General features: G+C 35.7%; 1 protein-coding gene across 1 annotated transcript in view; it reads right to left on the bottom strand.

The window, feature by feature from the left end:
- MAN2A1 (mannosidase alpha class 2A member 1) overlaps nucleotides 1-13,429 on the bottom strand; it is a 113,959-nt gene that overhangs the window by 65,649 nt on the left and 34,881 nt on the right. Inside the window, exons 8-10 of the mRNA XM_027671156.1 lie at nucleotides 8,350-8,527; nucleotides 3,834-4,036; nucleotides 125-310 (exon numbers count right to left, since the gene is read on the bottom strand). Of these exons, the coding sequence (XP_027526957.1) occupies nucleotides 125-310; nucleotides 3,834-4,036; nucleotides 8,350-8,527 (567 nt within the window). The remainder of the gene's footprint in view (nucleotides 1-124; nucleotides 311-3,833; nucleotides 4,037-8,349; nucleotides 8,528-13,429) is intronic.

The following is a 13,429-nucleotide window of genomic DNA, read 5'->3' as shown; positions in this document are numbered from 1 at the left end:
AGCACCACTACACTCTCAGTACTGAGTATGTTACTATATCAAATCTGTATCTCTGAAATAAAGTTCTGTTCCAAAAAAGCAAACGGATATTAAGATTCAAGTTTATATATTTATAATAAATTACCTAGTGCCATAATCCACAACTACCCAATCTTTGGCTGTTCCTGTAATAGCATCATGATGCTGAAAGAGTCCAAGGTTCCTCCTGGCTTCTGCCAGTAATTTATAGTTATTCATTGAAGGAAACACACTCATCTTCTCAGATTTACTGGACTGTACCAAAGCCAAGGAGTAGAGAATTTCAGCTGCCCTGGAATTGCAGAGAATAATCAAGTATTTATATAGTCTTAAAAAGTAAAAAGCAACACACATTTTACCCAAAGAATAAACTGATGTTTCATGTCTTTCCTCATGCACAGTTCCAAGAGCTCTTTAAATCTTGATCTTGCACATTTTAGCCTGTTTCTAGCTTCATACAGTAGCTTCCTGCAAGGCTTCTGTAATGGAAAACAGAGCTTTAAAACAAAAATATGACAGTACAAACTAACATACCATTGTCACAAATGTGTGAGGTATAAAGATTTGGCCTTAAAATATCACAGTATGGATAGTCTGCCTTAGAGAAAACATACAAGTTCCATTTAAAAAGCAACTTGTTAACCAATTAAATTGTCTTAAATAAATATATTAATCTGTAGAGTACCTAATATCTATTCTGCCATTTGCACTTTAAGTAAACTAAATTATTCTAAGTACTTAAGCACTTCAGGCACCTGCTCACTATACATTCACCTGAATGGTGATAGCACTGGATTCAAAAACCCTTAGACTGCATAGAATTCAGAGCCCTTCTCTTCTACATCTGATGCAAAAGCCTAGCACCAAAATATTACCACTAAATTCTCACTTGCTTTATGAGAATCTAAATTTATTTTACAAAAAATATCCCCATAATTTCCAGTCATTATGAAAATTTGACTAACAAAAATGGCTGCAGAAATTCTAGGAAAACGTCTGTTAACTTTTTTCCTATCTTCTTTTCTTCAAATGTTGCAGTCCTATTTTTGTACATCTGATATGTGTCAGATTCCTTTTCAAAATTTATTTAAGATTAATTAAGGTTTCTCAAGCATTTGAAAAAACAAATACGATACAAGTTAATGTTATAAAAAGCAAGCAAAGAAAAGTAACATATTTTTTGAAATGGTAACTTCTAAGCATGTAAATAAAATAAAAAATAAAAAAGGGAAATATGTTAACTTTTACATTTACCCAAGCTGCCAGTGAGTGCATGTGTACAATTTTAAACTACGTACAACAACAAATTTAACAAACATACTCAACTATTTTTCAGACTATGTATTGATAGTAATAGTTAACATAAAAAATACCTTTGGATTCAGTTTAGTCTCTTTGTCTTTATGCAACACATAGGTCACAATTACGTAAAAACTGCAACTAGCACATACCCAACTAAACTGAAATGTGCACTGTACATGTAACACCCTAATCCATTTCCATATTGTCAATATTTGAGGAATAGGATGAGATTTTGGTCTTACAGGTTAGGTAATTGCTCAGACACTACACACAAAATCAAGGTGATAGAAAGCTATAATTCCTTTTTTTAAATTACTAGCACACTTAAGTTTAATCACGGTAATTTAAATGTTGCTTAGTGTAAATTCCTACATCTATGCATCCCTCCTACTTTGTTCTATTGCAGTTTAACTTGAAAGGAAAATGAAAATATTTTAGTTGAAAAAAAAAAGGCATCAGATGTACATTTATCCAGCAAATAGACCCTAACTGAAAGCATTTTACCTTTTTTAAAAAATATCTGAGTTAGCCCCTAAGCCCTGACCTAACTGTAGTTGTAAAGAAATCAAAATGCAGGTAAGATTTCCCTCTCCACCACCCGCATGGATTCAATTTTACTTTCTATTAATAAGGAAGACTCTCAGATGCAGAATTTTCCTTTCAGGTCTCAATATTATTCTAAACATTACAATGGTCAAAGATGGCAGACAGTTAGAAATATGACACTGTATTACCAAACACTTCAACTTAGAGGTAAGCATCTCTGGAATACCTTTCCATAAAAGCTATATTAGGCCTAGATTTTCTCACCTCTATTTCAAACTACTACAGACTACCTAAAATAGTTTCCACAAGTTTTCCACTTTGCTGTAATTTTTCACTATCTCTTTCTGATAGGACACTGCAAATAGACCAAAATCTGCATCACTAGTTGCTCAAAGCCTACACTACATTACCTTTAGGCCCAGTTTACATGTAACCTAAATAAATAATTTTCCAAGAGTTCCTGAACTCTAATACGTAGTATTTTCTACCATCTGTACAGTTAGAAGTATCACTGTAGCATTTGTCCTGCTTCTGAATTACTTTAACAATCAGTTTTTCTGCAGAATCACTGTAATTTTCCCCTGCTTAGATCAGTAAAGAATAAAAACACAGAATGTGTTTCTAACTTGTTCCCAACTATGTTGTTGTTCTTCCTATCTTTCCATTACTTTAAACAAACGTTTGGTCACTGACTTTATCACCCTTTAAACTACTTTATCCATCTCTCATTTAAGATTAAAAAATCAATTATATCTCACATCAGCAATGATGTCAATCTCCATTACAAATTACTTAAGCTTACATGTACTTCTTTAATACATAAACCTGAAACTGTTTAAAAACAGGAAAAACCTAAAAAAACAACTCTTTTGTTGCTTAAATGGGTAGTTATCATATTAGGCCCTGAGGCTGAACACTATTTTCTGGCTATTAAGTAGCAGTGAAATACTACTTAATTCTGACATTGCTGGAACTCAAAAGCATTTTTTCTTGGTGAAGAATACACACACGAACCTGTTCATGGTTCATTTCCCCACAAATATATACATATATTCAAAATAGCCAAAAAATACTATGGAAAAATTAATCACAAGGTTGGAATCAGGACTTGCTGATCACTTCAGTAGTATTTTAGAACAACTTATTTGTTTGGAAGGAAAAAATACCATTGCATTTCTGTGAAATTATTAATAAAACAGATATACCAAAAAATCTTTGTACCAAGACCTGCATTTGGGGTCCATTTAGGCTATCCTTACTCTAAGTAAACTTAAACAATGCATTTCAAAATCATTTCTCCATCCGTCCAACAGATTTAGAGTATGGTGCTGGTTTTGCCTGGGGCAGAGTTAATTTTCTTCCCAGTGCCTGGTGTGTGGGCTGTGTTTTGAATTTGTGCTGAACACAGGGTTGATAATACAGAGATATTTTTGTTATTGTTTAGCAGGACTTACACAGAGCCAAGGCCTTATCTGCTTCTCATACTGCCATGCTGGCATGAGAATTTGGGAAGAGACACGGCTGGGACAGGTGATCCCAAAAGACCAGAGGGATATTCCAGACCATATGGCACCATGCTCAGTATATAAAGTGGGGAGGAGGAAGTGGAGGACATATAGAGTGATGGTGTTTGTCTTCCCAAGTCACTTTTACACATGATGGAGCCCTGCTCTCCTGGACATGGCTGAACACCTGCCCTAACAGAGGAAGCAGCGAATTAATTCCTTGTTTTGCTTTGCTTCTCTGGGAGGCTTTTGCTTTACCTATTAAACTGTCTGTATCTCAACCTATGAGTTTTCCAGCTTTTACCCTTCCAATTCTCTATCCAGTCCCGCTGGTGGGAGAGTGAGAGAGTGGCTGCTGGGGTTTGGTTGCTGGCTGGGGTTAAACCACGACAAGTACTCACAAATTCATCTCTCCTGTGTGTCAAGAAGTATGTTACAAATGTACTGGACAGCAGCATTTACCGTATGTAGGATTCCATAACTCTATCCAGGCGTTTATAGAAGGGTCGTGATGTAAAGTATCCACTCCAGTAATGATGATCTCTGTCTGCATAGGTGAAGAAGTCTCCACTTAAAACAGGAAAAAATGAATTGCTGCTCTTTTCACCCAAATTGCTTTCTTTACGCAGAGCTTCAAAGTAATCTGATAAAGTTCCAAACTGGGCCTGAATGAAAATTAAAATTACTGTAACAAGGTTCCATTTTCTTTATTTAGAAATACAAAGAGAATGCATATGCCTGGTTTTATATACATTTCAGAAATATGCCACTCTTTCTGCAGAATTATAGCAGAAATCCTACCCTAAAGATCTTTAAAGTTCCCCTGCACACTATTCAGACAAGCTGGATAGCTCTTCCAAAAGCATTTCAACGCAGTACATGAAAGAGATGGGCTCGTCGAAGCAGGTCCAGAAAGAGTCACAGAAATAATTCCCTATGAGGAAAAGCTGAGAGAGTTTGGATTATTCAGCCTGGAGAGGACAAGGCTCTGGTGAGACCTTAATTCAGCCTTTCAGTACATTAAGGGGGTTTTTAAGAAAGATAGGTGCAGGCTTTTTAGTAGGGTCTTTTGTGCTAGGACAAGAGGCACTGGTTTTAAACTAGAAGAGGATAGATTCAGACTAGATATAAAGACACTCAAGGTGCCCAGAGAGGTTACAGATGCCCCACCCTGGAAACATTCAAGGTTGGATTGGATGCAACTCTGAGAAATCTGGCATAATTGAAGATACCCTACTCATTGCAGGGCAGTTGGACTAGATGACCTTTAAAGGTCACCACCAACCAAAACCATTCTGTGATTCACGAAATAGGAATTTATTTTTTTTTATGGATAAAGAAGTATCTAAAATACCAGCTAACTGTCAAGAAATAAGTGAAGCATTCTTTCTTGTCTTTGAAGTAAGTCTCTAATACTCAATATTACCTAAGTAGTTGTCTGGACTTAAGGTAATGCAATAAGAGTATAGTTGTTCTAATCCCGTGTTTTTAAAATTAACTCTCTTATGCTCCAGATCTTGCTTAACCCAAGATGAGTGTCAATCAAAAAAATTAGCATTTGTTTTCAGAAGCTGGTTTGGTTTGGTTTGGTTTTTTTTAAACTATGTAAAAACAAATGGTGTTTAGAGATGTAACATGTGAGAATGCAAAAAAAATTCACTGTCTTTGGCTCATTTTTTAAAATACTCAGACAATGTAATAGCAGGGCAGGTCAAAAGATGGTACCCTCAAGTTTGAGGAGAACAAAAGAAAAAAAAACACCAAAAAAAAAGGGAAAGGGATTGATGTCAGTGTTGCTAGTATTGCAAGATGGTGCTATAGAAGGCATAGATGGCAAACTGGATTTTGAATGAAAGTGAAAAAAATCAATTAATAAAAGTTGGAACAGCACAGAAGATCACGTTACTGGAAGTATCCTCATAACAAACTATAATGATAATACCTCAAATTTGTATCAAGTCACTTTTTTTTCCTATTATTATTTTTTTAACAAGCATAAAATTTAGCATGCTACAATTTACAACACCAAAACCAAGCTTTCGGGAAAAATCTTTTAAAAGTGACTTGGAATATAAGGATCATCACTGTGACAATAAAGACATACTTTCTCATCATGTAAAAAACCAAACAGCTTTACTTCAAAATCATTCAGCACATCCAACTATCTGTTAGGTGGGTACAACATGAGAACTTGCCACTTTAAATGGCAGTAAAGCAGAGAAAGATAAATACTGGCCCAGAAATCCCATCATTAGTAAACCTTGCCTTAACAGGCACTTCTATGACACTTCCATCACTATCATAGGCATCCACAAGTAGAATTCAGAAGAAAATGAGAAACAAAATCAATGCATCAAGTCAGACACAGGTGATCTCACTTCTATTGGCTGCATTACATCAGAGGAATAAAACCTCACCAGAGGAAGCATCAAAGTCAGGTGAATGGAAACAGTGAAATAAGCTGGCAGATTCCTCTACTGGCATACAAAAAGACTCAACCTAATTTACGTAAAATAGATGTAAAGGAGATCTCAGAATGGGAGATTGAACTCCTTAAGATCAAAATAGGTATCTTTCACAGTAGTGTACCACATACTTTTAGAACTATAGAATAGCTGCTGGCAGGAGAATCTCAATGCTAACAGACATATCGACTAGATAAACACCTTAAAGAGCTGTTGAAAACAGTAAATCTCTCGTAAGATCAGAAAGGCAGAGTAGGCAGTCCCTTGTGTAAGCAGTAATATCCTACATATCTCAGCACTTAAGGAAGAAATGTGAACTCTTCTTCTATATAATCTCAGTTCTTACGAAGCTGAGTATGATCTGTTACTTGCCTGTGGAGTTACATTCCACTAGGGAAAGTGAAGAAGAGTGTGAAAGTTCTCCATTTAAACTCATATTTTCAAGGATAAATTACATCAGTTTAGAACAAAACAAGTAAACAAACAAAAACATGCAAACATAAAAAACCCAACCCACAGACAACACACAAGACAGAAAAAAGAAGACAACAAAACTCACAAAACCCCCCCAAAAAACTAGAGAGATAAAAAAACCCTAACTAATTGAATAAAATGAAAAGGAGAAATATTCCAATACTAACAGTACTCCAGCTGATTAAAGTACCCTAGGTATGAAGTGGCAGACCTAGGGGATGTCATATCTTTTTGTCTGGATATTAAGGACCAGAAAAAGGGTTGGGTACTTTTATGAGGGTCACAAGGGCTAATGTGATTCCCAAGACATTCATCCACATGGGCACACCAAGGCTAATGAAGTAGACTGCTAGAGTCCTTGACAATGGGCTGAGCAGAACCTGTATAACAAGAAACTTTCAGATGTATCAGTGTGGGGTGAAGTTGTAGCCCCACAATTGAAGTTTGAGGTAGTGCAAAAGTTAGGCCGTGTTCCATGGGAGCAGTGGAGCTGGTTAGATGGTTTCCATGGACACGGCCTTGGGTTGCAGGGAGTACAAGGTTAAGACTGTTTGATAATGCGCAGGTGCTTGAACTCCTGGATGTCTTTGTGAAAATATGTTTATGTTGTGTGTGGGAAAGTAGAAGTTAGCAAGCTCAACAAAGGCTGCCTGCTGCGCTGAGCAGGCAGACATCTCTTTGTCTCACTGCCTTTACGTGTCGTGTGTCTTTCTTCCCCCATGGACCAAGACCCCACGACAGTTACCCCACGACATATCAGGAGAGGAGTGGTCTTTAAAAGAATGACTTCACAGCTAGAGCCTTCAGTTTTTGCCCAGAGACAAAATTACCCAGCCCAGATTAGTAGGAACTACAGAAAGCATGTTGCTGTTAGTATCCAAAGAGTGACTACCTGCACAGTATATCCATCTTCGACAGGAGTAAAGCTAGCAACAGCAGCAAGTTTTAGTTTTAAAAGATGGGCTTTAGATTTAAAAAATTTGAAGAGTATAGTCCAAGTCTATCTCCCTCCACTAAGACACAGTAGTCATTCACATACATCATGTCACCCACATCCCATGGGTAACATGCAAAATCCAGATTTCAGATAAGGTATAATCCCAAGAAATCATCTTTCATATGCAGAACAAAAGTCCAGAAATCAACAGAAAGAACTAACGTACTTCAGGCACCACTCGAACATACAGTTAGAAGAATCAGGGGAGGTCTCAGAAAAGATGAGGGAAAACAGATGCACGCAAAAACCAGATTAATGATACCAGACCTGGGTTTAAAAAGCCTAAATGTGAAAGCAGCAATAGTGCACTCTAACATGATATTCAAAAACTCCCAAGGTTGTGGTCTCCTATTTCTTATTGCCATGCTGAAAGATGAAGAAAGGCTGTCTGAGTACATCTATAGAATAAGGAGTCTCCAGACCAATCAGCTTACACATTAAAACATATGAATGTGTGTACTAACACTCAAACATAATTAATGATTTAAGGTGATATCTCATCTGATAATTGTGTTAGTATACTCAGTCCTTCTGTAGCCAGGTCAGTCTCAGATTTTATTGTATTCAAAAACATGAGCCAGAAATGGCGTCTCTTAGGATTTTTTTTGTTTGTTTGCTTTGGGCCATAAAACCAAGAGGACCCAAATAAAGCAGCAAAATTCACTTGAACTTCTAAAAAGAAAATACAACAGTTTTAAGTAACAAAGCCTGATACCCTTAGATAACAATGTCTGAAGCCTGTGAAAAAAACAAAGAGTACTAAGAAAACAATCAAACCTAATAGCTCTTCTCCAAATTAATGTAGTTTGGGAATTATTTCTAGTTTTCAAGCAGATATTACTAATAGAAAAGGTTTTGTTTTGGGGGCAGAGAAGGTACTAAAGATAAAAAATGTAATCTAAAAAGGCAAATTAATCTGCTGTTAAAACATCATAGTTGAAAAAAAACCCAAACCCAACTACTATTTTTTTTTCCCATGAAGAATCTCAGAATACTGGGAAATACTGTTTTCTCCACCAACCAGAAAATGTCCTGTGTTTACCTTAACATGCCACTCAGGACGAGAATTCATGTAATCAAACAGCTTTTGATAATTTTGGTACTGCTGATCCCATTCTGAGCTCTCAGCATAGCGGAAATCATCCCCCAGTGGAGCCAACAGAACTTTAGTACGGAAAAGCTTTGACTTTTTTCTGTATTGATCTAAAATAATCCAAGCCCTTGAGAAGGAAAGAAAGAAAAGAGCAATTCAGAAACCAAAAGAAGAAAATTCAGCATTTGGCAAAACAATTCTTAGATATCAAGTTGTGCATTAGGGTGACTCGTTAAACAAGACATACAAAAGTCTCATTTTGGTATAAAAAGCTGGATGCAATTCTCCCCACTGGGATACCATATTCAACTTACTATTGTTGCAAACACCGTGCTAATTAAATCCTTCAATAAGCTTATCAAGCTCCATCTCAAACAGTAGGGCAGTTTGGATCAACTTGTTCCCATGCTAAAACTAACTTACAGTTCAAATTATGTTTATCTGCTTTATATTTAGACAACAATCCTAATCCTCTCCAGCCCTTATTTACAATAATAAGCAAGCTCTTCTCATCCCCTCTGGTAATTTGCTTTGATACTTTTCTTCATATCTTCATGTCCTTGACAGAAAAACTGCCCATAAATTAATCTCTGAGGAACACCTACTAACTATTGGATGGGTAAACTATCAGTTCTGTCAATAAGCAGCAATATATTAAAACTCATGAGTCTGATATGTATTTCCCCTCCTCCTCCTCCAAGTTACAATTATTATCAATATCTTCAGATGCTGATCCCCGTAATTAAAATTACGTAACTAATTTTCTGAGGAAATACAAACTTTAGTAACATATTTAAGAAAACAGCAATACAAATTACAGTGTTTTAAAGAGAAAATAGCAAAATCCAGATTCCAGTGAGTTTTTTTGTTTCTACAGGTATTTTTTATAGATGCTCCAGCAAAATCAACTTTCAACCAATATTCTTGAAGATTTGCTATATAATGCAGATATTATGCAGAAATTCTAGTCCAATATATTTGAAACTCATATTTCTTTTAACAGCATGTCAAGGCTTACTTATTTATCAGAACACAGAAATACTGAATAAATACAAAGTTTGACTGTATTCTGGAGGGAGAAAAGAGCCACAACATTAAGTTTAGTTAAGAATCTACAGAGCTCTACTGAGACTGGAATTTATGCAAAAAGTGGCTTCCCCCTGTTCCCTGTCTATTATTTGATTTATAGTTCAGATTACTAAGTATTTGTTCTTGAATCAATACTTTCCATGACTTTGAACAGGTTGTAAATTTAAACACAAAAACTTCCTCACTGCACAGCTACCAGAACAACTGGCACAACACAAGTCTTTAAAATGTTTTTCTCTAGACGAGTCTAACTCAAATTTTCCATGTGTAGTTTATGGTTAAAATCATACTTCATTTTTGAGCCTCTTGAAAAATACAAGTTACGGTTAATAGGACATTTGACTTTGACATCTCTCTTCCAAGTCCTCCTCTAGTTTATTTCCAAATCTACTGCAAAAATTCATCAGTATTGCTGTTCTCCCTTTCTACTCATAACTGTGAGTTATCTTATTAGAAATTTTTAACGGGGCAGCACGATCTTCTTTGAATTGCAAACCAATTTCAATTGCAAAAACACCAAAGAAAAATTAGATGTCTCATATATCCTCTTAAGTTTCTCTTAAATAACTTCCTAAATTGTTACTTCAGAAAGGAGTGAGAAAGAGTCACAAGAAAGCCCCACAGAGAATTTGGTGAAGACAAAAAATACTTCCAGGAAAAAAAAATTCCACTGAGTCCCATGAATTTTTTACCCTTACTATTCCCCCATGAAACAGCATTAGACACATTTTGATATATGTTTATCCTGCCTACATGAGTGAAAATCTAAAAATGAAGGAGATCAGAGATGACAAACATCTTGTTTTAAAGCTTTCAGATTATCGCTGAATGATTGACACCTTTCAAAAATAAAGAAAACCTCTTTGTATCACAAGTGTGTTCTTTTAAGTGTTTAGCTAAATACACATGAAAACAATATGGCTGGTTTTGCCTCTTCCTATGTCAAAGGAGGAGGAGCAGTAGTCACCCAGAGTCCATGGGAATCACAAGAAATTTTGCAGCAGCTATAGCAAGTTCTATGTGACAGGTTTGACAGTGTTTATGGCCTCATTAGGGACTCACTCTTTGACAATTACAAAATTTGCAACTAGAAAAATTCTTTCCTATTTCCACGCATGGAAGACAGAGACATACACCAAAACAAACTCTACTAACAAAACAAGTCTTTCCCATTCAAGGGGAAAAAAAAAAAGCAAGCAAAAACCAACAGCTATTTTTTATTCCTAGTGTGAAAAGCTTCAGCATTTAAACATATGGATAAGGATGCAGCTGCAAATCAGGGCAAGCGCCATGGTAGTCTTTGCTGTTACAAAGTGTAATTAAACCAGTACAAGCTTTTCATTAGGTTGCTGCTTCATTCCTTCTTACTAAGTAACAACTTAAGTGGCAAGGCAATGAAAAATCCAGCAATTACTAGCCTGAAGTTTTCAATTCAACATCTCTTGAATGTATATGTAAGACCATAATAGCATTGAAATCCCAGCAGAGTATTCAAGATCTGGGTTTTATTAATTTTATTTTATCTTTAACATTGAAGAAAAGTCAGTGATCTAAACCTGGTCTCTAAATTAATCAATATTTTTCAAACCCATGTCGTGTAGATCTTCTGTATTTTTCCAGTCTTAAAGCAATCACAGATGAGGGACAGATTAATTAGTGTTCTATAAACCTTTAACCTTGGAAAGCTTATGATGTAGAGATAGATTTTCCAATTACTTCTCACACCTCTCCTCATCACAACAACTGTAAAACGTGTTATTACAGAGGTCAGATCATTGAGGTTTTTGGCTGTTTACAATATTCCAACATTTTCATAAAATACAAGTGGTGTTTTAGCATTCTCCACCAAAACATTACTTCCTGTGTTTTATTGGTTTTGTTTGAAAATAGACACTAAAAGTGCAGTTCCAGTGTTCCAAATGTAAGTACTCCAGGTTTCCAACTCAAAGACCATGTGTAAGTTTTACTTTTCCCTTAGGCATCATCTAGCATACTGCTGTTTCAATTCTGTTAGACACCAAAACTGTTTTTATCTACCAAAAGCTGATGCAAAAGATAAAGTTTCAGAGACCATATTGAGAGGATAACCTCTTCAACTTGATCATATGTTCACTACATACCTGCCTCATTTATCTTATTCTTCAATATCCTTTGACACATGAAAGAACCATTTCTTTTACAAGATCTAATTTAGATTGTTATAAAAAGGTTGCATCTAGGAAGTGCAAGGATAAAATAAGATCTAATTAAAAAACAAGACCATTAAAAAAACTATTCCAAGCAGACTCTCTACATTTTACTTATAGCCTCTACGTTTCAGGTATTTTTAAAGAAGTTGTTACTCTTCTGAAAATATTTGTCCCAGTTAATTGAGATACATAGTCAAGATTTTTCTTTCTACAACTTTGATTTAAAGACATATGAGCTTTTCTTCACATTTTATAAGCATTGAGTGTGTCATAATGATTCTTCTACTCTTCTGCTGTCACCATTGGCTTTTATTTCTTTATTTTTTTTAATTACTTTTTCCTATCATCACTCCAATTTTTACTTTAAAATATGACAATTATAATGTATTCTGGTTTATTTTGGTTTTACCTTCAATAACATTTTGTAATTGAACTTTAATGATAAAGTGAAGTTTTCATAATGCTTTTCAGAATTTATCCTCATTAAAAAAAGAGATGCATACTTGACATGTAGACAACCAATGCATCATCACTCTATCATAACTTCAAAACTTCAAAACATTTGTTATATTCAGCAATTTGCACTAATTGTAAACACCTAAATAAATTCCTAACTCTGGAAATTTGGGATATTTTGAAGGCCTGAAGATAGCAACAGGAATACAAACATTTACTGGAAAACTTTTGGCAGTTCTAGTTTTTCTTTCTTTTCTTTTTACTTTTTTATTTCCCCCCGCCTCCTCCCAAAACTGAAAAGTAGTTTTGTGAAGCTATAAACTTGATTCTTGACTGTGGCAAAACAACACAGTGTTTCCATTTGAAAACTAAAACTGAGGCTAATAGGATTTCTCATCATAAGACACGTAAGACATAGGACTCAGATTCATTTGAGGTGCACTTCAGAAAACCTAGGCGACAAATTGCCACGTTTTTCAAAGATATACCATTTAGGAAATATGCCACTGTAGTTACAGCATACTATACTATGCTGCCTCTGCCTGAAGTGTTCCACTTGCAGGGGACAGATCACTGCTCATAAAATTCACAAAAACTACAGTAAACCATTAACATGACTACAAACAGATGACTATGTTCTACTAAACAGATGACAATGTTCTGCCTGTCATTCAGAGATTGACTCATGTATCATGAATAGAAAAGAAAAAAAAAATTCATCCTTCTTTAATACAACCTTCCTTGAAATTTCACTGACAATTATGTTCTGAACTAAGGAGCAAACACTATGTTAAGTAATAGGTAATATTTACCTACTACAAGCTTATTTTAAGAACTTGTATTGGTTTTGACTGGGGTAGAGTTAATTTATTTCACAGTAGCTGGTATGGGTCTGTGATTTGGATCTGCACTGATATTTTAGATGTTTTAGTTATTGCTGGGCAGGGTTTGCACTGAGCCAAGTCCTTTTCTGCTTCTCACCCTGCCCCACCAACAAGCAGGCTCGGGGTGCACAAGGAGTTGGAAGGGGACACAGTGAGGACAACTGACCCCAATGGACCAAAGGCATATTTAATAACTTGTTATGTCATCCTCAATATATAAAGCCTAGGGAAGAAGGAGAAAGCAAGAGATGTTTGGAGTGATGTGTTTGTCTTTCCAAGTCACATGGGATGGAGCCCTGCTCTCCCACTGATGGCTGAACACCTGCCTGTCCATGGGAAACAGTGAATTAGTTGCTTGGCTTGCTTTGCGTGTATTTGCAGCTTTTCCTTTACCTATTAAACTGTCTTTAT

This window comes from Neopelma chrysocephalum, unplaced genomic scaffold (assembly GCF_003984885.1).
Source record: "Neopelma chrysocephalum unplaced genomic scaffold, ASM398488v2 Primary Assembly neopelma1_97034, whole genome shotgun sequence".
Lineage (NCBI taxonomy): Eukaryota > Metazoa > Chordata > Aves > Passeriformes > Pipridae > Neopelma > Neopelma chrysocephalum.
This window is presented reverse-complemented; position numbering and strand designations above follow the sequence as displayed.